This window comes from Ovis aries, chromosome 6 (assembly GCF_016772045.2).
Source record: "Ovis aries strain OAR_USU_Benz2616 breed Rambouillet chromosome 6, ARS-UI_Ramb_v3.0, whole genome shotgun sequence".
Taxonomy (NCBI): domain Eukaryota; kingdom Metazoa; phylum Chordata; class Mammalia; order Artiodactyla; family Bovidae; genus Ovis; species Ovis aries.
In genome coordinates, this window is record NC_056059.1 from 110,853,150 (window position 1) to 110,878,090 (window position 24,941).

Consider the following 24,941-nt stretch of genomic DNA (forward strand, 5'->3'; position numbering starts at 1 on the left):
ATATCTAAATTTCATTGCTAGTAGCTGGTAGAATTTAATAGTTCTTGAGTTTGTGCTTTGAACGACCACTTGTCTTATTTGTTGGTTAACTATTCTAACTCAAACTCTTAATGTGTGATTTTTTTTTCCTGTTTAAAAGAGTTGGCAGAACGTGTGGCATTGTTGTTCAGCAATTTTCTCATCACTAATGAGAAATTGGTTGACATCATTAACTGTTGGGCAGTTGTGGAGATGGGAAAAATCTTGGCAAAGAGCAAAAATAGGACTTGTCTTTTTCCCTCCCCTCCCCATATTTAAGGGGTTAAGAAATGAATTGATAAAAGCTTGTTTTGTGATTTTTTTTTTTTCCCATTCACTGAGAGAATGTCTTTTCCCTGCTTCACATACAAATGCATATTTAGGTACTGTGCTTTAGATCAAGGTCATAGTTCACATAACAGAATGAGACTTTTTTTTCATCCATTTAATAAATATTTGAATCTGTTATGTACCAAGCTCTGTGTTACATGCTAGAGATAGAGTAGGGAATAAAAAATGACAGTCTTGCCCTCATGGATCTGTTTAATGAAGGACAGAGACAACGGGAATCAGTGTTGTCAATCAATCTGCCTTCTGTTTGAAGGCAGAAGTGTAGTGTCAAGGGCACAGAGAAAGAATGAAGCTGCTGCTTTAGACAGGATGGTCTGTGATGGCATCTGTTAAGTGACTTTGGTCATATGTAGGCAAGTGCATTTTGGATCAAAAAGGGGAGGAAGTATACAGATTGAAATGAGAATGTGCCTGCCATGTTTGAGTAATAGCAGAGGCCATTGTGGTTAGAATGGTGGACGATGAGGGGCCAGATAAGTTGGGGAGGGTTTTAAGCAATAGAGCAATATAAGCTGATTTAGGTTTTAGAAGGATCACTTCTGAGTGGAGACAAGACCGTGATGTTATTCTGGCTGTCTGTGAGGAGATGGGGATGGCTTAGGGCCAGGCAGACAGTGAAGGAGCTGGTGAAGAGTAGTCAGGTTGGGCTTTGTGTTGATAAGAGAAGAGGTGACAGATTTATACACAGATTAGTCAGAGTGGGGAATAAGGTAACCCAAAGTTTGGAGATGAGCAAACTAATGGGAAAAAGTACTGTATACTAATCTGGGGAAATACAGAGTTAGCATAGAGAGTTGCAGTTAAGAGATACAATGTGAGTGTCATCTGCTTAGAGATGACATATAAAGTTTTGGTAGCAGATACTGTCATCTAGGGAGACAGTGTAGAGAGAGAAGTCTGAGGATTGACCACTGGAGCTTTAGCATTTAAGGGTTGAGAAGAGGAGGAAGATAAATTACTTGCAAAGAAGACCTTAGGAGTGGCTGCTGATAGAGGAAAACCAAGAGAATATGCTATCAGGGAAAGGAAGTAAGACGCTACATCGAATGGGCTTCTCTAGTGGCTCAGCGGTGAAGAATTCGCCTGCCAGTGCAGGAGACATGGATTCATCTCTTTGGTCAGGGCCATCCCCTAGAGTAGGAATTGGCAACCCACGCCAGTATTTTTGCCTAGAAAATACCTTGGACAGAGGAGCCTGGTGGGCTACAGTCTGTGAGGTCACAAAAGAGTTGGACACAACTTAGCAACTAAACTCATCAAATGGCTATCTTCTCATTAACTAGAAGCTTTAAATTTGAGAATACACAAGCATTAAGAAATGTTGGGGAAATGACTGCTTCATTCTATCCTTTCTAATTCACATTTCTATAACTTTAAAAGAATGTTCATAAATGTAAGGAAACATGAAATAAGAAATGTTATCATTTTATCACTAATAAGTTCTTTGTGTTGGTAGTAAGTAGTTTGGAGAAAGAACTTATGTGCTGATACATATCAACAAATATATATATATATATGAATCACTAATAAGTTCTTTGTGTTGGTAGTAATTAGTTTGGAGAAATACCTTATGTGCTGATACATATCAATACATATATATATATGGATATATATGTCAGTAGTCTAATATTGGCTTAACTTATTGCATATCTTTAAATATTGCCTTGTGAATAATTTATCTTTAGAGTTGGTAAGTTGTATGCAGTTGTCATATTTGTCAGTGTTTTTTGATGCAGCTCCAATCCAAAGAAAGGCAATGCCAAAGAATGCTCAAACTACCACACAATTGTGCTCATCTCACATGCTAGTAAAGTAATGCTCAAAATTCTCTAAGCCAGGCTCCAGCAGTATGTGAACCCTGAACTTCCAGATGTTCAAGCTGGTTTTAGAAAAGGCAGAGGAACCAGAGATCAAATTGCCAACATCCTCTGGATCATTGAGAAAGCAAGAGAGTTCCAGAAAAATATCTATTTCTGCTTTGTTGACTATGCCAAAGCCTTTGACTGTGTGGATCACAATAAACTGTGGAAAATTCTTCAAAAGATGGGAATACCAGACCACCTGACCTGCCTCTTGAGAAACCTATATGCAGGTCAGGAATCAACAGTTAGAACTGGACATGGAACAACAGACTGGTTCCCAGTAGGAAAAGGAGTACATCAAGGCTGTATACTGTCACCCTGCTTATTTAAGTTATATGCAGAGTACATCATGAGAAACGCTGGACTGGAAGAAGCACAAGCTGGAATCAAGATTCCTGGGAGAAATACAATAACCTCAGATATGCAGATGACACCACCCTTATGGCAGAAAGTGAAGAGGAACTAAAAAGCCTCTTGATGGAAGTGAAAGAAGAGAGTGAAAAGGTTGGCTTAAAGCTCAACATTCAGAAAATGAATATCATGGCATCTGGTCCCATCACTTCATGGGATGTACATGGGGAAACAGTGGAAACAGTGTCAGACTTTATTTTTGGGGGCTCCAAAATCACTGCAGGTGGTGACTGCAGCCATGAAATTAAAAAACTCTTATTCCTTGGAAGGAAAGTGATGACCAACCTAGACAGCATCTTGAAAAGCAGAGACATTACTTTGCCGACAAAGGTCCATCTAGTCAAGGCTGTGGTTTTTCCAGTGGTCATGTATGGATGTCAGAGTTGCACTATAAAGAAAGCTGAGTGCTGAGGAATGATGCTTTTGAACTGTGGTGTTGGAGAAGACTCTTGAGAGTCCCTTGGACTGCAAGGAGATCCAACCAGTCCATTCTGAAGGAGATCAGCCCTGGGTGTTCTTTGGAAGGAATGATGCGGAAGCTGAAACTCCAGTACTTTGGCCACCTTATGCGAAGAGTTGACTCATCTGAAAAGACCCTGATGCTGGGAGGGATTGGGGGCAGGCAGAGAAGGGGACGACAGAGGATGAGCTGGCTGGATGGCATCACCGACTCTATGGACATAAGTTTGAGTGAACTCCGGGAGATGGTGATGGACAGGGAGGCTTGGCGTGCTGCGATTCATGGAGTCGCAAAGAGTCAGACATGACTGAGTGACTGAACTGAACTGAATATGCATCTAGTCCCATCACTTCATGGCAGAGAGATGGAAAAACAGTGGAAACAGTGTCAGACTTTATTTTTTGGGGCTCCAAAATCACTGCAGATGGTGATTGCAGTCATGAAATTAAAAGGCGCTTGCTCCTTGGAAGGAAAGTTATGACCAACCTAGATAGCATATTGAAAAGCAGAGATATTACTTTGACAACAAAGTTCCTTCTAGTCAAGGCTATGGTTTTTCCAGTGGTCATGTATGCATGTGAGTGTTGGACTGTGAAGAAAGCTGAACACCGAAGAATTGATGCTTTTGAACTGTGGTGTTGGAGAAGACTCTTGAGAGTCCCTTGGACTTCAAGAATATCCAACCAGTCCATCCTAAAGGAGATCAGTCCTGAATGTTCATTGGAAGGACTGATGCTGAAGCTGAAACTCCAGTACTTTGGCCACCTCATGCGAAGAGTTGACTCACTGGAAAAGACCCTGATGCTGGGAGGGATTGGGGGCAGAAGGAAAAGGGGACGACAGAGGATGAGATGGCTGGATAGCATCACTGACTCGATGGACATGAGTTTGAGTGAACTCCGGGTGTTGGTGATGGACAGGGAGGCCTGGCATGTGTGATTCATGGGGTCGAAAAGAGTGGGACATGACTGAGTGACTGAACTGAATTGAACTGAATGAATATGCATCTGAAATGGCTAACATGAATTGTCTTTTTGTATATGTATTATGCATATTGTTAAAATATTAATAGACTAATAAGGCAATTTTTCGGAGACGGAAATGGCATCCCACTCCAGTACTCTTGCCTGAAAAATCCATGGATGGAGGAGCCTGGTAGGCTGCAGTCCATGGAGTCGCTAAGAGTCGGATACGACTGAGCAACTTCACTTTCACTTTTCACTTTCATGCATTGGAGAAGGAAATGGCAACCCACTCCAGTGTTCTTGCCTGGAGAATCCCAGGGACGGGGAAACCTGGTGGGCTGCTGTCTTTGGGGTCCCACAGAGTCGGACATGTCTGAAATGACTTAGCAGCAGCAGCAGCAAGACAATTTTTAAGGTACTATAGGTCTTCTAGTTATTCACCAACACCAGGAATACAGATTTTTCAAAATTATTTATTTTCAATTTTACAGTATTCTAATGTAAAAGAGACCAAGAGGGAGTATATACCCATTTCTTTATATATGTTAAAACCATCATGACATTACTATATTTTGTCATATTTTTACAATCATAAACAATAGTCCAATTAACTAAAATTCAGTTTGCTCAAACTCATTGCTAGAAGACTTTATCTGTAAGGTTATCTTCTGGTATAACCGAGAACTAAGTAGCTTAAATATGATAGGCGTTTTCTCTTTTACATAAACATAAGACTCCGAGAAGTAGTGTTGGGGTTCTCATGGGTCTGGAGTCCTTCAGTCTTGTAGTCTTCACACCCAGCTTCTGCCTCATGACCCAAGATGGTTGATTTGGTTAAGCCATTGCATATGCATTCCAGAAAGCAGGAGAAATGGTAAAGAAAAGGGAAGAGCTTCCCTTTTAAGGATACTTTCCAGAAACTTCACTTACCAGTTTTGTTTTACATTTGTTGACCACACGGTAGACACATGGGCACACTTAACTACAAGAAAGGTTGGGAAAGTCTACTTTTTTCCCCTGTGGGCAGCTCTGTGTCTGCCCATTTGTGTGTCCTCGTATTGACAAAACAAGTGTTAATCTACAACTGCCTCTGTGCCACAGGCCTTTTGACAATAGGGGGAAACTGGTTTTATAGCAATGTGGCTTTTTTTCTTTTCCTTTTTTTTTTCTATATTAAAGGATAAATTATCTATGCTGCATAATCAGTCTGTGAAGTTTTTGATTGAATGAATTTTTTGTACAACCAACCATGCCTACTTTAATCCAGATTGTTATTAGCTAGGAAGTCATTATAAGATAGTGATTAAGTATGTAGCTAATCTGCTTGGAGCGAATCCTGCCAGTGCTGTAATCTTGGGCAAAATGTTTAACTTTTTGTGGCAAGGTTTATCTTCAAGTGGGAAGGGAATGGTACCTAAGTCAGGATTGTTGTGAGGGTTAAGTAATTCGTTGTAAAGAACTAAGAAAAGCTCCTGCTATTGCTGCTACTAAGTTGCTTCAGTCATGACCGACCCTGTGCGACCGCATAGACGGCAACCCACCAGGCTCTGCCATCCCTGGGATTCTCTCTGCAAGAATACTGAAATGGGTTGCCATTTCCTTCTCCAAGAAAAGCTCCTGGTACATCATAAACCTGCCAAGTGCAAGTGTTAGTTGCCCAGTTGTGTCTGACTCTTCACAACCCCATGGACTGTAGCCTGCCAGGCTCTTCTGTCCGTGGAATTCTCCAGGCAAGAATACTGGAGTGGTTTAGGCCAATCCCATTCTCCAGGGAAGCCCATAAAACCTCCAGTGTTAGTTATTACTGTCAATTGGCAGATTCTTAATGAAAGTAATTTTAATACTACCCCTTATAAAATGGATGGGCTTCCCTTATAGCTCAGATGGTAAAGAATCTGCCTGCAATGCAGGAGACCTGGATTCTACCCCTGGGTTGGGGAGATCCTCTGGAGAAGGGAATGGCAACCCATTCTAGTAGACTTGCCTAGAAAATCCCATGGACAAAGGAGCCTGGCAGGCTACATAGTCTGACACGACTGAGCAACTAACACTCACTCACTCACTCACTCATTCACATGTAAAATAGAGCCGTGAAAGTTTATTTGTAAAAATGTATTAGTATTTCACTATGGCAGATGGTGACTGCAGCCATGAAATTAAAAGACGCTTACTCTTTGAAAGAAAAGTGATGACCAACCTAGATAGTATATTCAAAAGCAGAGACATTACTTTGCCCACTAAGGTCCATCTGGTCAAGGCTATGGTTTTTCCAGTAGTCATGTATGGATGTGAGAGTTGGACTGTGAAGAAGGCTGAGAGCCGAAGAATTGATGCTTTTTAAGTGTGGTGTTGGAGAAGACTCTTGAGAGTCCCTTGGACTGCAAGGAGATCCAACCAGTCCATTCTGAAGGAGATCAGCCCTGGGATTTCTTTGGAAGGAATGATGCTAAAGCTGAAACTCCAGTACTTTGGCCACCTCATGCAAAGAGTTGACTCTTTGGAAAAGACCCTGATGCTGGGAGGGATTGGGGGCAGGAGGAGAAGGGGACGACAGGACGAGATGGCTGGAAGGCATCACTGACTCGATGGACGTGAATCTGAGTGAACTCCGGGAGTTGGTGATGGACAGGGAGGCCTGGCGTGCTGTGATTCATGGGGTCACAAAGAGTCAGACACGACTGAGCGACTGTACTGAACTGAACTGATGGTAGAGGAAAAGTAACTGAGTAATTTAAAAACAAATCTAAATCTGCTTATTTCAATTTGGAGTGTTTTATTAATTATCTTGAGAGATTTTCTTCTTTGAAGAATTATATTTTAGAACATATTTACACATATCTATCCATTTGCAAATAGAATATCTGTTCATTGAACTTTCCACATAAGGTGTGCCTTTTAAGTCCATTTAGAGCCAAGAAGTCAAGACTATTAGTAATGAAAATATCTTGTTACCTGTGTCTTGGGATAAAAAATAAAGTGAACAGTGGACCTATTAGAGGATAATTATGTGGCGATTGGAAGTTGAGTGTCTTTTGAAGTGGAACTAGGCTTAAGGCTTTGCTTAGTTTACTTTTCTTGGAAATCTTGCTTAAATCCCTGAACTTGGTTAAATACTCATTTGTGTTTTTGTTTTTTTTAATATAGCCTACTGTACATAACTCTTTACTCTTGGCTAAGTGTATTGGAATTGTTTATTTGTGTCTGTCTCACCTACCGCATCATAAGCAGAGACTATCTCACTAGTGTTTGTATCCTTAGCATCAGTGTACAGACTAATGAACTTGTTACACTGAACAGAGCAACACAGGTTGCCACTTTGTTAGGGGTTTTGGTTTTCAGTCTCAGTATAACGGTGATTTTTTTTTTTTTTTTTTGTAGCCTTAAATTGTTCTCTAAATTTGGTCATCTGCAACAAGATGTTTAGAAATAGGCATATTTCCAAAATAAACTATGATCCTTCAAAGTAATGTTCCACACTGTTGAAATATCCAGTTCAAGAGAGCTGCTTCCTAACTCTTTCTATCTTATGCCCTTTGTACTTGCTCTTCTGTTTCTCACTCCATACTAAAGTATCACAGCAATGAACTTATTTGTATGGCATTCTGTTAACTAATGTCATGCTGCATGAAACTTAGGAGTCAGTAAGGGCTGGTAAATTGTCCTTTGAAGGTCAGAAACGTTTAGTTTAAGTTCAGTGTGAAAACGAAGTGTGTAGTTAAATTAGAACTCAGATGACATGTGTGTGTGTATGTATAGATATATATGTATATATATACACGTATATATCTGCTTATATGTTTTAATGTCAAAATTGGATTACCTTTGCCACTTGCTCTTGCATTGGAGATGATAAAATTCTTTAACTTCATAATTTAAAGCCAGTAGAAAATATCTGTTTTGTGTGGGATATTTTGGAGAGGACCCTTAGTGTATAAAGTACTTGCTGAGGTGGTAAAGGCAGATGCAGTTACTCTGCACTCCTTACAAATCGTGCCAGGCTCACTGACAGTCATTGGTTTCTCCCTCTGGTATCAATACACTGCACTCTGTTGTAGTGTCTTTTTCAAGGGCTGTGCTAAAAGTTGCTAAAATGCAATCTCACAGATATTTAATTTTTCAAAGTTTTCTAAGCAGATTTTAATGTACCTTTCTAATAGTCTATCAGAGATTCAGTCATTTGAGGAAAATCTTGTATTTTCATGGACTACAAACAAATGATCATCCTCACTATTGGGATTTAATGAAATAAATGTTATTATGTAAAACTGCAGCAGTTGTTCATGTACAACTTTTTTCTCTTCCACAGAAGTATATAGTAGTTGTCCCTTCTGTATTTTTCTAAATGCAAAATTCCCTAGTGAAGGATGACTCAAAAAGAAGTATTATGCTCCTAAGCTTTAATATTTTCATTTTTTATGTTTTTATTTTTGTCCCATTTATAAACATTGAACAATATCAAACAGTATTAAATTTCCAATGTTATTTATAGTAAAACCTTTAAAATGTTTTTATTAAGCTTTATTTAAATTCAGCTTATAAAATCATATTGAATTCAAGAGCAAGTTGAGAAGAGTTTTTGTGGCTCTTTTTTTTTTTGCTATTTTGTTGTGTTTTTTTAAGAATATAAGTTTCTGTCCTTCAAATATGATTTTTGGAAAAATAGGTCTATAGAGAGAGAATTACAAACAGATTTGAGATTTTTTTTTTTAATTTTCACATCCTATATTAAGTTTGAAAGACTAGGATACCTACATTGTTTTTACATTCCAAAAAAAGAAATCTTGATTCTATAAGGGGTGCTCCCAAATCACATTGTGCTTTTATATTCTGAGAGCTAAAAGTTCACTGTTTGCAACTTCCAAAGATAGTTTCAATTAATACACTTTTAACTAAACATTAATTTTTTATTCCTGAAGAACTGTACTGTGCTCAGTAAATTTCTTCTCCTTACTCCCCTTCCTTTTTTTTTTTTTTTTTTGGTTTTCAAATAGCTCCATAATCTTCAAACTTCCCTTTCCCATCTTTTTAAAGGTCGATTGAGCTATCCACATCCAGGAACTGACAATCTATTGATGTTAAATGGTAAGTTTTTATAAAAACATTTTATGTTTTCAATTGATGACCGAATACATGTTTCTCTAAACCTTCCCCATACATACAAGTTAATCATTTTATAAGTATAAAAATGAAGCTGCAACTCTTCCTGTATAGAAAATAGAATTAGGAGTTTGAGCATATTCTCACTGGCAAAGCAGCCATTGAAGTATATTTGTGACAGCATGATTTAATTCAATGACTGTGACTACAGAGGCAGTCCTGAGTTTGAATATCAGCTTTCCAGTTTATTGTATTAACTTGTCAAGTAACTTCCATGAGCCTTAGCTTCCCATCTGTGAAATGGGAATAGCAGTCTCAAAGTTCATTATGAGAATTAAATGAGATGCTATTTACAAAGTGTGTAGAACCTGTTATTATATCTTATAACACTTGTGTTTATGTTCGACTAGGAAATATACTGGTGATTCTCTGAATATGGTAGTCATACTTAATTTATTCTAGTTAGAAAGTTTACACAGTAAATTTTACTCTCATGAAAAAGAATAAATAGACTTTCATTAAAGTTGTTTTCTTTCTGTTGGACAAATATTGTATTTGGAGTCACAGTACCTAGTACTTCCATGACTTTGGAGTAGACATGGCAGGATTAAAATACCCTTCGCAAAGGTTGCTTTTATTTATTTGTTTTTTAATTTTAAACAACACTTATTTATTGTAGAGTATGTTCAGGGGGCAGGTCTGAGAAGAGGGAAGAAGGATGAAGAAGGAATGGTAAAGATAGTATAGGACTTCCTTAAAATACGTAATTAATTGCTAGAGTGGCTTGACACTTCTTCAACTAAAGCTTTGCTGAAAACAGTTGGCAATGAAGTTGAGAAACAAAGAGTGAGAAAACGGCCAGTGTGAAGCTAGACCATGTGAACTCTAGTGTTAAGTAAAAATTAATATTAAGTAAAGATGGAAAGATAGGAAGAAAGTCTAGGCTACCTAGGAGATAGTCAAAGTAGATAGGACTAGGGAATAAAAGAAGAATTGAAAAAGCAAAGCGTTAAGTGAGGTGACAGATTGATTTGTTCAACATTTGACCCTTCTGTACTGAGCACCTACCACATGCTAGCCTAGTCTAATCACTGGTTTATTTATTCCTGAGGATCTTCTAGGATGGTTAGAAGTAGAATTGTCACAGTATTAACAGACTCTGCACTCTAGACTGAGGTCATGTTCACGCCAGGCCTTACAGAGGTCTAACAGTCCATAGACTTTGACCAGAAAGGCACTAGAAATTACATTCCAGGACTTCTTCATGGGACCTTTTTTCTACTGTGGAATTACCAAACCATATCATCATTTAAGCAGCTGGTCTCTGAATTCTAAATCTGTGATTGAAAATTATATTGTTGAAATTGAGTTTACAAAACAGAAAATAAATCATAATCTTTATTACTTTTATGGCTTGATTTATAAAATAATAACTTTAGATAATACATTTTTAATATGCTGATACTGACTTCCTTAAATTCTTTTCTTTTGGAACAGTCTGTTTGGTAAATAAAGGTCATTCACATTTCTATTTTTAACTTCTAAGAAAAGCTATTCAGTTGAAAAGTGAATTTGCATATGTTTCACGTATTCTGTTAAAATCTATCTGAAGGAAAGTGCTGTATGAGATAATTTGTTAGATCATTCACAGATGTTCTTAGACTGCTGAATACATAGTAAAATAGAATGATTCAGAAGTATATCGTAATCACAATAGAATGTGCTGGTTCTATGTGAGCAGAGCTTAGTAGCCACACTGTTTTTATACTTTATACTTTTGATTGCACTAAACATTATTAAACTGATTTACTTCTTCAGTTGTCTAAAACCTTTATAAATAATCTAGATGTTGAGTGTTACATCATATAGTAGACCTAGTCATATTTTATTAAATATATATTTTCAAAAATGACTTTGGAAGAGTAAAAATCATGTCCTTGTGAATAGTTGAAAGAGTTGATTTGTTTGGAGAATAATAAAATTAAGGCAGGCAGGAGTTACATCTTGTAGACAAATCTGTTTTTATTTTTTATGTTAGCATCCTTTACAGAATTCCATTTTAGGGTTATAGTACATACTCAGTACAGTAAGCCATCCTGGAAATTCTGAACTTCTGACAAGGGACTAGGGGAGAAAAATGGTGATGAATCTAAGACATTAGAAATGTCTAGGCTAGTAGAAACAACTGGATCCAGAGAGGGGGAAAAAAAAAACTTTGCTTATCTGGGATCCTTGGTTAAGAGGAAAAGCAAAAGCAGAAAATAGGGTATATTTGTAGGGTAAGAAGGTATTAAATGTTAAGATTGTAGGGTTATTTGTAGATGTCAAGGCTATTGAAGGGATAAGTGAGAATTAGGTGATATTAATATCAAACTTCTGCCTACACTGAGTTATTATAAAATGTTATTGATTGATTAAAGAAATTATAGCATCTCAGTACATAGGCCTGCTTTTTAAATTGTTGCTCTTTTTAGTTTGTCACGAATTTAATTCACCATTAGGCAACTGATTTAGTAATATTATTTAACCAACAAGCATAGCTGATATTATTGACCTTTAAAATCAATATTGGTAATAAATTCTACATCAGTATTTCTTCCATGCGGTGGTTTAGCAGTAGTTGGCAGTGGTTGGAATTACAGACTCTGGAGCCAGGTTATCTGAGTTTAAACCCAAGTTTGCTATTTTCTAACTGTGTGACCTTGGGCAGTTTACCTAACTTCCCTTTGTGTCTTGAGTCCTCACGTGTAAAAGAGACAGCATTCTGCCTGCTTTAGAAGGATCTTGTAAGAAGTGAGTGATTTAATTCACATGAAGTATTTAGAACAGTTCCTGACAGTAAAAGTCAGTTGTGGTAATGGGTGATGAACAGTGACAAAATGACTTTGAAAGAGTAAAAATCGTGTCTTGTGCGTAAATGAAGAAGCTGGATCTGTTTGGGGAATATAAAATTAAGAGAAGACATAACTGGAATTTTTAAGTGTTTGAAGGAAGTTATTTATAGTGGACAAAGACATACGTTACTTCAGAAACCCTGACTAGAACCATTTGGAAGATGCTCAAAGTTGGAGTCAATAAAAGTAAAATGATTCCTTAAGCAGTGTTTCTCAAGTGTGGTACACTTACCCTTTGTGGCACCCAAGATGACTTTTGATGGTGCACAAATACTCATTAAAATAAACACAGTCCTATTACAGTTTCATCCAGCCATAAAATTAAAAGACGCTTACTCCTTGGAAGAAAATTTATGACCAACCTAGATAGTATATTCAAAAGCAGAGACATTACTATGCCAACTAAGGTCCGTCTAGTCAAGGCTATGGTTTTTCCTGTGGTCATGTATGGATGTGAGAGTTGGACTGTGAAGAAGGCTGAGCACCGAAGAATTGATGCGTTTGAACTATGGTGTTGGAGAAGACTCTTGAGAGTCCCTTGGACTGCAAGGAGATCCAACCAGTCCATTCTGAAGGAGATCAACCCTGGGATTTCTTTGGAAGGAATGATGCTAAAGCTGAAGCTCCAGTACTTTGGCCACCTCATGTGAAGAGTTGACTCATTGGAAAAGACTGATGCTGGGAGGGATTGGGGGCAGGAGGAGAAGGGGACGACCCAGGATGAGATGGCTGGATGGCATCACAGACTCGATGGATGTGAGTCTGAACTCCAGGAGTTGGTGATGGACAGGGAGGCCTGGCATGCTGCGATTCATGGGGTCGCAAAGAGTGGGACACGACTGAGCAACTGAACTGAACTGAACTGATGACAGCTTAAGATCATTCCTTAGCTAATACAGGACTAGCAGAAATCTGTAATATTCTAGTGGTGCTAGGTTTGAGTCCATTAAAAGATAGTATATAAACTCAGGTCTAGGGGTTATGAAGATAAGGCAGACAATGTAAATGTTTTGTGATTCTACCTTCTTGAGTAATTAGCATGATAGCTAAACATGTAAATACTCCTTTTAAGTAAGGGATAATAAAGGATAAACAGGGACTGGAGTAAAGGTCAGGAAGTTGGTCAAAATAGGTGAAACTCTGAAGTACCCCTGGCAAATCCATAACTCTGAGCCTCTGTTTGCTCAGATATAGAAAAAGTTATAGTCCCATACCTGTATGTCTTGTGACGTTGTTCTTTAGATTTCTTTTGTTTTTTTTTTTTTTTTAACAGATTTTAACAGTAAAAAATGTCATTGAAATATAACTGCAAATAGGCTCCTACAATAGACCATGTTCCTCAATTCAGTTAAAAATCCAGTTAACTAGTGAACACTGCCACTGTTGAATAATTCAGATATTGTAGAAGAGTCCAGCTTTAACATCTAGAAGTACCTTAGGGAAGTTGCATTATATAGCAATGGGTAGATTGTCTAAAAACCAAAGGTTTTAGTGGCTGATGTTAGCATGACAGCTTTAATGTTTGTATTTCTAAGTGTATAAATCTTACATTTTTAATAATAGTAAAAAAAAAATCTTTTCTAGGAGTAATACAAAATGGTGCATCATTGGAGTATTTGTTTCTATTACTGTACTCCGTTCCCATGTCTCCCAAGAAAAATAGCTTACATTTTTATTAGTACATGCAATTTTTCAAAAGGGGAACAGACCAGAAGTGTGGGGAGTGGGTAGCAAGCTGGTTTGTAATTCAGATTTGTTGTGATTAACCACATACAGTCATGTTTGTAATCAAGAGCTTGCTCTATTTTAGGAAGAAATAATGTGTATCTTTTAATTAAGAAAATGTACTCAGTAATGAAATTGTCTTAAGTATATTCAGTCATGAAAATAGGAAACTTGAGTATGCAATCAGTTCTTTTTTGATGCTGATAGAAGTGAAGTAGATCATAGATTTATTTTGGATCTTGAAAAGGATTGTGGTTGGGGGGGGAATATTTCTCCCCTTGGTTTTGGCTCTTTTAGAACAAAACATGTCTTTAGCTTCACACCAAGAAAATGTTAACCTTTAAATATATTTCAGCTGATTTGGTATGTTTACCTGTCCCTTCCTCCAGTTGCAGTAATTCAGGTACCACAGACTGTTGCTGAGGGTAAATACCTAAGGGCACAAAGGTCCTAAGGAGAAGGTTAGAATTATCCTGTTTCTTTCTAAGTAGCTGCAGGTTAGAATCTAAACATTATTGGTAACCAGGACCAAACTGTAACATCCCTTGTATAGGAAGGATCTTCAGGCTTTTCTCACGTCCTTATTACCTTCATTGAAAACAAAGAAATATATATGTGTGTGCCTATAATGTATATTTTAACACACACACATACATACATATATACATATATATATATATATATATATACATGTATGTTAAACAGCCAGTTCCTCACTTTTTATGATGCTTTATAAATCTATGTACCTGAAATTTAATACTCTAAGTACAGTGTTTTTATACTACAAATTATTTGCTTTTTTTTTCTCTAAATCATATTCTAAATGAGTTTGGGAGGGGCATACTGCTTAAAAAAGTCTGTTTTAATTAAAACAGAATGATTACTAGACATGTAATGGTTTTCTTTTCTCACTGAGGATTTCTGATAATTCTGATTTGGTGACAGTGGAACATACCCATGAAATTCACATAGAAATACTAGTAGGAAAGTTGAGTACACACACCATTGTTTAGCATAATGGTAGGAGATTCGTTATTTCCATGACAGGGAATAGGGAATGTTTCACGTGGTTTAGCTTCATCTGCAGTCAGTTCTATTTTTGGTAATGTAGAGACTTGGAATCTGAGAGTTGTCCAAGAAATAAGGGTAATAGCTCTTTACAGGATTCTAAAATTCCTCAGGTATGAGATAGTTGGAGAAACTTTCTAAGTAATGTGTTCAAGCCTAGAAATGAAATGAAACCTAATATGCTGTGAACATTTGTACATATTTTCACTGTTTTAATGTTGACTAGCCTCAGCTAAGAACATAAAAGCTAAGACCATAAACTGGTTATGATGTCATTAATTTTCTCTATAGATCATGAATTGTCATACAGTTGCTAAGTCATGTCCGACTCTTTGTGACCCATGGACTGGAGTGCACCAGGCTTCCCTGTCCTTCACTATCTCCTGGAGTGTGTACATTATTACTTAACCATAATTTTATAATATGACTTTAAATTTGATGAAAAGTTTTATTTTCTTTTGAATATTTGACCCTCTACAACCATGAATGAAATTCCACAAAGCAAATTTATATTAGATTAATGCCTTTAGATAAGCAGGAAGCCCAACTTTTGTGAAGTGCTTTGGTTCCTATTGACCACTTTGATGCTGAATACAATTATAAAGACTTCAGGGAATTCATCCTTCCATAGCCTGTTCTTGATAACTCCTTTTATAATTCCTAGTGTCTGATTTTCCATAGTTGACCGTCAGTCTGTTTGAAACCCTGTATATGTCTCAGAAGACCTAGATGACAAAATTCCAAATGCCACTTCCAACACTACCTCCACCCTAAACTAATATATAGATCAGTTAAGCTATATATTAATATAATCTGTATATACACATAAACACATGCAGAGGTAAGCTATATATAAATGTGTATATAGGTGAGGTAAATCTGCCAGGTTTTGAGGTAACTGGAACTCAAGGACAGGTTAAGTCTGCATTTATATAAGAGAAGACAACAGTCTGTACATACAGTATACATAACTAAAGACAGTAAAATGCAGGATGTTAATGAAGTTACTTTATATAAAAGACTAATACAAACCTTACATTTACTGGCTTATTTCTTGAAATAAAAGCAATTAAGACTTGTCAAGTTTGGTTCTCCCCTGTTTATTATAGGGGAACTAAGACTGTATCCCCACCCTGTAGACACACTTCTTTATATTAAAGCCTTAGTATAATTTTTTTTTAATTTTGTAAAATCTCTACAATAGAATGTGTTTAATGATGTAAAATGTTTTCCTTTGATCTTTAAATTTCATACCTTTGGAGAGACTACATTTCTGACAACCTTTAATACATATTTTGACTTGAAATTTTTCAATAACAGATTTTTCCCAGACTTAAAAAAATCGATGAATATGAATTAAGATCTTGATTTTGACAGTCATTTTTGGTTTACTGCTAATTGTAGAGTAGAAATACTCATAGTATACTCAGATTTGGGAGCTAAGTTATTTAAAAACAAGTTGTAGATTTTATCAAACTGGTACTCTTATGAAAAATAAATTGCAGTGTTTTTTTCTCCATGAGGAATCTGTAAACTGCTAGTAACATAGGTTGAAATACTTTCTGCTTTACCCTTTTAAAGGTTTAGCATATGTACTATTCTTTGAAGATACTAATAATAGTTTGTATCAGAATCCCTCTTACTCCAGATATGGAGACAATAAACACTTAGCTGTTATAAAATGTACCAAAAAAGACTGAAAGCACTGTTAGTCTGTCATTGATCATTTCCTCACTTAAGCAAGTTTGAACATGAGTCTTGTATTCTGTCTGTCTAAGCTCTGTAGACTTCAGCGGACCAGTTCAGTATTGTTTTAGCTTTTCACTCTTCTGTGTCTTCCAGTTATTTTTCCATGCAGGGCTTTGCGTAAAAAGGGATGTTGACCTGAATTACTAGTTGGACATTATATGCTGTATCATTTTTTATAATAAGTAGAAAAGTAAGGATTCAATTCAAGTTGTCTCCATTCATTGGGAAAAATATTTAGGATGCTATTTAACCATAAAGTGTTACATATTCCTTTCCCAGTTAGATGAAAGAAATATTTATTCATGAGTTTAAAAATAATTGAGAATAAATTTTGTATTTCCAGTTAATTTCACAGTTTTTATATGGTTCAGATGGGACATAAAAGAGTGCTTTGTAAATATTAAAATACCATGCACATGTTGTGTGATGATATTGAGGTAGCTCTTAAGACAAAGTAGTTCTAATTTCCAGATGCCCACATAGCTTTCCATGTCACAAATGTTTGTTTATGTGGGCTTATTTTTAGTTCTGACATTTTACAATTTGTCCTTTGTTTACATGCAGCGAGGAGTTATGGGCGAAGACGAGGTAATTCATTTCTGTTTGCTATGGTATAACTGTTTCTAATTGGGTTTTACTGATCAATGTTGTAATTATCCCAAATTTATTATGCAATGTCTGGAAACTCACTGAAAAATTGTGTTTTGATTTGCACACTTACTTGTCCAAGTTTTGAACCCTAAATATCTTAACCTTTAAGGTACATTTTCATACTAATATGGTTATTTAATAAATTTTTCCATTATGAATGTCTAGATTTTAACTTTTTAAAGTCATTTGTGTATCTTTTAAAATAAACCCTCTGTTTATAGTGTTTTAAGAGATGTGTTTAATATATACCACTGAAGGCGACATGCAATATGAATTTTCTGCTCTCCCAATCTATAACTGATTGTCTTATCTATGGTATACAATTTATAGCTCTAGTTTATTAGTTTTATGTTTGATCCAGTTGAACATGCCAAATACCAAACAGATTACTATTAACACTGACATATAGAAATCATGTTGCTCATATTTCTCTATGTCTTAAAATAATCCTTTCTTTCTGTCTTAATACCACACGCACGTGCACTTTCTCTCTCTCTGTCTCTCTCTCACACACACACTTTCTCTCTTGCACGAGAGTCTTCCCCTTTGGGTTCTTGTTTTCTTAAGGAAAAGACTAGGACTATGCAGCGCTGCTTTGTTCAGCTTCCTAGGAAAGCAGCTAACATTTTCTGTGGCTTAAACTTTGCTTTTCTTTTTCATGTGCAGAAATTGATAGGAAGAAAAGTTGATGGGATGAGAAGAAGCAAAAGTAACTTTACACTAGATTATCCTCTAAGTGATGAATAGCCATACTACTTATGTGGTTGTTGTAAGTGCCAGTAACCATAGTACTCATGTAAAAGGATTTTCCTTAGCTTGTAAACTCTTCCTTGAGCCATGGAGCATGGATAGTAAGAACAGTGCCTCTTGATAAATTTTATGTATGTGTGCCAGTGCTTCAGATTCTTTTTATCTAGTCATGAGTGTGTGACTTTGAAAACAAACATGCAAAACTGTCACCACTGACGACAGAAACTAGTATTTTATACATGTCAGTAGTATTTCCAGTTTCGTATTTCAACGTTGTCTGAATTTAACTTCATTTTCAGAATCTAGTTTCTTGAAATGCTTCACTGAATCTCTTGGTTCTTCATTTTTCTAACTAAAAAATTAAGAGGATTTAGAGACTAATGACTTAGAAAACTGAAGCTGAATAACTTTCTAGAGATTGTTACTAGCAGCTGAGAAGAGGAGAAAAATTGAAAATTTTAATACCGATTTTCAGTTCTCTGGACTATCTTATTTCACTGTGGTATTTTAATATGGAAATTTAGTTCTCTTGAAAAAAGCCCATTTACCAATCTGTGTCTTTAGGTATTTTTGAAACTGTAGAGCAATTTAGGATTCTTGTCTTTTTATACACATTTCATCTTTTAATCTTAGTGTGATTTATGCACCTGATTTGGTATATTCCAATGTAAATGTCATAATCTGGAAAGTTCTTTGAAACAAGGTATAGGAAAATCATGTTGTTTATCTTCTTTTATCTTAATTTAATAATTATAGACTGTGACTATATTAAGAAAAAGCAAAAATTTGTGCCTTACTCAAATATCTCTGTCCTCTGGGAGCCACGGAGACTTCTACTTCAGAGCTGCCTCCCAGCATTGGAAGAAAGAAGACTCTCACTTGGTTTTAAGGCTTTTAGTATAAGCCTTCTGTAGCACAGAGCTGACAGTTGTTATACTTACTTGGCTTAGTTTAGCAGGAGGTGGAGTGAAGCGGGTAGGACATGGTGGTGGATAACTTTTCCTCTCACATTGTATAGCATTAGTAATTTTTCTAGTTGTTCCTCCTAGGAGTCTGCTTTTAAAATTTTAGATTTGATAGTCAGATGAAAATACACTGTGATAAAGCAGAATGGAAAAGAATATGAAAAAGAAAAAAATATATATATATATACACACACACACATATATATATAACTGAGTCACTTTGCTGTACAGCAGAAAATTAACACATTGTAAATCAACTATACTTCAATAAATTTTTTTAAAGTATACCCATTAGAAATAACTATTGAGAGGTCTTATTTGAGTTTGAAAGTACTTTTAACACAGTAAGTAATAAAATATATTTTTTTTAAAAGCACATACTAAAGGAGTGTCTCAACAAGAAGTAGCCTGGCTTTCTTCCTATTTTCTACTCACTTTTTCCTCTTCCTATGCTAGATGTCGTAGCAGTATCACAATGATAACCTTTTAACTATCAAAGATTCCTTTTATGGGTTTCATATTTTAGATATGGTCCATCAAAGAAAGTCCATTTATTTATTTAGTCATTTTTCTTTTCTAAAAAGAAAACTCTCATGCACATCAGATCTGTTGATGTGGCATGTGTCACAGTGAGCCAATACAGTTTTTGCCAAAAAATAAGACATTGCTGTTTACCAGTGAATAGTGGGTGGACAGTATTATTTTCACAAGCATTTTGACTTTATAGTCTAGTTTAAGAAGAACTATTTTTTTCTTTTGTCACCTTTGACTCACCTTTAAGCTCAGGCATAGAGTAGCTGTTTTCATTTAAAAGATTTCCCACTTGAGTGCAGTAAAAACCAAATTACTACCAAAATGAATGTGTATATTTAATATCTTTAATAATGTCAATATAATCCGAACTGCCTGTGGATCCTAATATATGAAATATACCTTAGGAATAATCAAAATTTAAATATGCTAAAAGTGATTAAGAAAAGCAAAGATTTCTTCCCCTGCTTTTCATTTGTATCCTGCCCCTACTCCTATGAATTTCTGTGCCCTGGGAGCCATAAAAAGTTCTTCTACAGTGCTGCCTGAGGGCCAGGATTAGAAAGGAGAAAGACTCTTATGTCTATCTTATATATTCAATGTTTATTTCATTCTGAGAGTGAACATACTGGTCTGAGCTTGGAGTAGGTTTGGAGGTTGTGAAAGAAGTGTGAAGTGTAACTTAAGCACTATCTCTCAGTCTGAAATATTTCTGTTACTGTAGCCTGTCCTTTTAACGCAATAATAGGGACAGGATTAAAATGCTGCTCTATTCCAGTGGAGTAAAAATATACAGAATTATGTTAAATAACAGAAATAAAGAATCTGTTTTAGTTAGTGAAACTAAAAACCACAAAGCAATCTTTTCTAGCAGGCAAGCCCAAAGCTTTACTCGGTAGATTTTAGTGTATTACATATGAAATGGGAAGATGGGAGAAATACTTTTAAAGGGAGTAAAATTACAGAGCCTTAATTAGAGTGGTTGGATTTATTCATACTGTGTATATAGCCATTCATATTCCTGTGCCATAATGAATAAGTATTAATAATACATTATACTTAAAATATTGCTTAAAAATTGATCCAGGATTTTCTGTGATTAGATTTAATTTGAACTCATTTGACTCTTTAACAGTCTTATAAAATAGCCAGAGTAAGTATATATTCCCTAACATCACCACTACCAAATCCTTTCATGATGACATAAAGGCTGACAATTTTCATCTTTGATAACTACTTTTATCACCTTTTTATTGAATTATAATTTGTATGCAGTACTATTGGAGAAGGAAATGGCAACCCACTCCAGTATTCTTTCCTGGGAAAACCTGTGGACAGGAGTCTGGCAGGCTGCATTCCATGGGGTCACAAGAGTTGGACATGACTTAGAAACTAAGTACCAGCAGCATACAGTATTACACTAGTTTTAGATGTACAGTGTGGTAATTCAGTATTTTATGGAAAATGATCACAATGATAAGTCTAGTAACCATCTGTCCCCATACAAAATTATTACAGTATTATTAGCTATATTCTCTATGCTGTCTATTATCAATACATCTCTGTGTATAAACTGGAATTTTAAACCTCTTTATTCCTTTTACCTGTTTCTATTTTGTTTATTCCACCTTCCTCCCCTCTGGCAACCTCCAGTTTATGCTTTGTATCTATGAATATGTTTCTGTTTTGTTTTGTGTATTCGTGTTGTTTTTCAGATTCCGCATATAAGTAAAATCATACAGTATCTTTTTTTGATTTATTTCCTTTAATGTAATTAATACCTTCTAGGTCGTCTGTGTTAGTGTGCATTGTAACATTTCATCTTTTTAATGGCTGAGTAATATTTCAACAACATTTCATGAGTTGCCTTTTCTTCACGTCCATGCCAACACTTGTTATTTCTTGCCTTTTTGTTATAGCCATTCTGACAGGAGTGAGTTGGCATCTCTTTGTGGTTTGCCTAATAATTAATGATGTTGAGTATCTTTTTATGTATCTTTTGGCCATCTGGATGTCATCTCCGGAAAAAAAGGCCAATTCAGGTCCTCTGCTTATTTCAAAATTTTGTTGTTGTTGATACTGTGTTGTATAAGTTCTTTCTGTGTTTTGGATATCAACCCCTTACTGTCATCTGTAGATGTCATCTCCCATTCAGTTGATTGCTTTTTCATTTTGTTGATTTCCTTCACTGTGCAAAGCTTTTTATCATTTGCTGTAGTCCCATTTATTTATTTTTGCTTTTGGTGCCTTTGCCTGAGGAGACATGTTCAAAGAAATATATTGCCTAAACCAGAGTCAGAGAGCTTACTGTCTATGTTTTCTTCTAGGAGTTTTAGGTCTTATATTTAAGTCTTTAATCCATTTTGACTTTTTTTTTTTTTTTGTATATGGTGTGAGAAAGTAATCCAGTTTCATTCTTTTCGTGTAATTCCTTTTTCCCAGCACTGTTTTTTGAAGAGACTGTCTTTTCCCCCTGTGTGTTCTTGCCTTCTTTGTCATGCAGACTAATTGATCATAAGCATGTTGGTTTATTTCTGAGCTTTGTTTTCTGTTCGATTGATCTGTGTGTCCTTTCTGTGTCAGTACCGTACTGTTTTTATTACTCTAGCTCTGTTGTATAGTTTAAAATCAAGAAGCCTGATACTTCAAGCTTTGTTCTTCTTTCTCAAGACTGCTTTGGCTATTCAAAGTTTTGTTTTTTGTTTTTTTGGGGTTCTGTGCAAATTTTAGAATCATTTGTTCTAATCATGTGGAAAATGTCATTAGTATCTTAATAGGGAGTGCATCAAATCTGTAGATTGCTTTGAATAGTATGGAAATTTTAACAATATTACTTCTAATCCATGACAACAGTCTATTTTTCCATTTATTTCTGTCATCTTGCATTTCTTTAGCACCTTACAGTTTTTAGAGTATAGGTCTTTCACCTCCTTAGTTAAGTTTGTTCACTGATTTTTTTTCTTTTTTATGTGATTATAAATGGGATTATTTTCTTGTTTTCTGTTTCTTATAGTTTATTAGTGTGAACTCAATTTTAACCCAAATATATTATGTCTAGCAATTAGTTTACAAAGACATATAGGGTACCAAGTTTTAACTGATTTTTTTAAAATTAAATATCTTTATTCCCTGTGAGAAAAGGACAAACCTATTATTGGGGCAAAACATTTTTAAGTAATAACTATAGCTCCTGTCTTAGTTCTTTGGAGAAACATTCTAGATAGTGATTCTATCTAATTCCACAGGTGGTGCTTGAGAGAGATCAGTTCCAGACCTATTTCTGTTGTTTGGATAGTTTTTTAAATCCTTGCATATGAAATAAAATTCATGCCATCACACTGGTGGGTCATTTAACCCAGTGGAGTGGCTGCTAGGATCTTGAAGCATGGGAGGAATATTCTTTCTTAATAATAATACTTTGTTTTGCATTTGCTTTAATTTTTAAACCAACAGTCAGTAAATAAAAGTACAGGATATACATTAAAATCAAAGAACCATGCTTACCTTTAAGCTATAAATTAACTTAATTTTGCACAAATATTTTGTTTTCCTCTCCTGCCTGTCCCTGCTGTGTTTCTTTGTTGGGAAATGTCTTAATTCTGGGCATCCAGAATAAGGCTATGGTCTGAAAAGCCAAGTATAATGATTAGTTTTGGGCATATTAGAATAGCCATCAGTGTCAAAGTTAGTCATTGCCCAGTACTTCTCTAACTGTATCCGTTGTGCTACACATACACCTGCACACATAAGAGGACCAGATGTGGAGGAGTAGCTCTCAGTCATACAAGCATATGTGTAAGATTGTCTTTAGTTCCATCTACAGTTTAGGATGCTCGTAGTAGAGTTTTTATTATTGCTTGTATAGAACAGCAGTTTTTATATGGATATAGAGAAGTTCCATGCATTCTCTAATGATTTTTTTTTAATACTTTAAAGTGAGTAATTTGAATCATGATTGTATGGGTATGTGTTAGTCGCTCAGTCATGCCCGACTCTTTGCAACTCCATGGACTCTGCCAGACTTCTCTGTCCATGGAATTCTCCAGGCAAGAATACTGGAGTGGGAAGCCATCTCCTCCTCCAAGGGATCTTCCCGACCCAGGAATCAAACCCAGGTCTCCTGCTTTGCAGGCAGATTCTCTACCATCTGAGCCACCTGGGAAGCCCCAAAAGATCATGAAATCATGATTAACATCATAAATGAGGCTCGTATTTGTGGTGGATGCAGTTTTTCTCACTACAAAATCTTTGCTGATTTCCTGGTTTTGGAGAAGGTGTACTTTTGAGTCCTGTTTATAGGAATATGCATTCTGTTATGTTGCTTTCATGTTGAAAGGAGATCTTGGTGACCTGTTGAATAGGCCTGGCAACATAAAGGCCTTCTCACACTCTTTCACTGGCAGTGATTGGCCAACGTTGTATAGTCCTATTTTTCTCTTTCATCTCTTATGGCTTCTATCTATAATATTTATTGTAACTACCATATTTACTTTTAAAAATTTTATTGTACATTTTAGATATCTTAGTGTAAGCTAATTTGCTTGCATTTGTGTTTGTAAGTAGAGCTTTTCCTAACTTGTTTTATAACCCTGATACTAAAACCTGACAAGAATATTATAAGAAAACTATATACTAGTATCCCTCATGAAGTAGAGGTAAAAATTCTAAAGAAAATATTGACAGACTGAATCTAGAAGTTTATAGAAATGGGAAATGTACCATGATTAAGTGGGATTTATCCCAGAAATATGATTGACATTTGAAAATCAGTTACTATAATTCACCACATAAACAGAAGGAATTAGAAATACCATGCATATATGCATGCAGTAGAAATACCACAGATATAGGAAGCATATCTGATAACATTCAGCAGCTATTCATGATTTTAAAACCTCTAAGGAAACTAGGAATAGATGGGAATTTCCTCAGTCTGTTAAAAACCATGAATTTTGTGTTGATTGATGTCTGCTTTTTCATACTTAGTATTGGTGATTTTAATTTTCTTTTTTATTCTTTCTTAGAAAGTATTTTTTAAGTATATGGAAGGCATAATTATTTAGTGGTCTTCTTTTATAATCCTGTTAATTTGAGTTACAGGGAAGGATAATTGGGAAGATGAAAAACAGTATTTTTGTTGACGATACATGTTTAGTTAACTCCTCTTTTAAATGAGTATTTAACTCTAGAGCTTTTATGGCTTCTAGAACGAAAGTGGTCGTGATTTCCCAGCAATAAAGATTATCATGAGTACAGCCAGTATATGACATGTTCCCAGCCTTTTCATTGTATCTTTTGTTCATCTGAACTTTGGCTAATAGATTTTAGACATAGATTACACTTGAATCTTTGATAGTTACTATATTAACTGCAGTATTTATTTTAGACAGTATCTATAGTTAGAATACTATAGTTAGTAATACAGAATAGGGCTTCCCTGGTGG

At 35.7% G+C, this 24,941-nt stretch overlaps 1 protein-coding gene across 6 annotated transcripts in view; it reads left to right on the top strand.

Annotated features, from left to right (window-relative positions):
• CPEB2 (cytoplasmic polyadenylation element binding protein 2) overlaps window positions 1-24,941 on the top strand; it is a 76,382-nt gene that overhangs the window by 29,241 nt on the left and 22,200 nt on the right. For 2 of the 6 annotated variants that reach the window (XM_027971193.3, XM_027971195.3), the window contains 2 exons: window positions 9,099-9,149; window positions 17,165-17,188. The exons of 2 other annotated variants lie outside the window; for them this stretch is intronic. In XM_027971193.3, coding sequence (XP_027826994.1) covers window positions 9,099-9,149; window positions 17,165-17,188 — 75 coding nt within the window. The remainder of the gene's footprint in view (window positions 1-9,098; window positions 9,150-17,164; window positions 17,189-24,941) is intronic. 2 more of the 6 variants (XM_027971194.3, XM_027971197.3) reach the window with 1 other exon arrangement.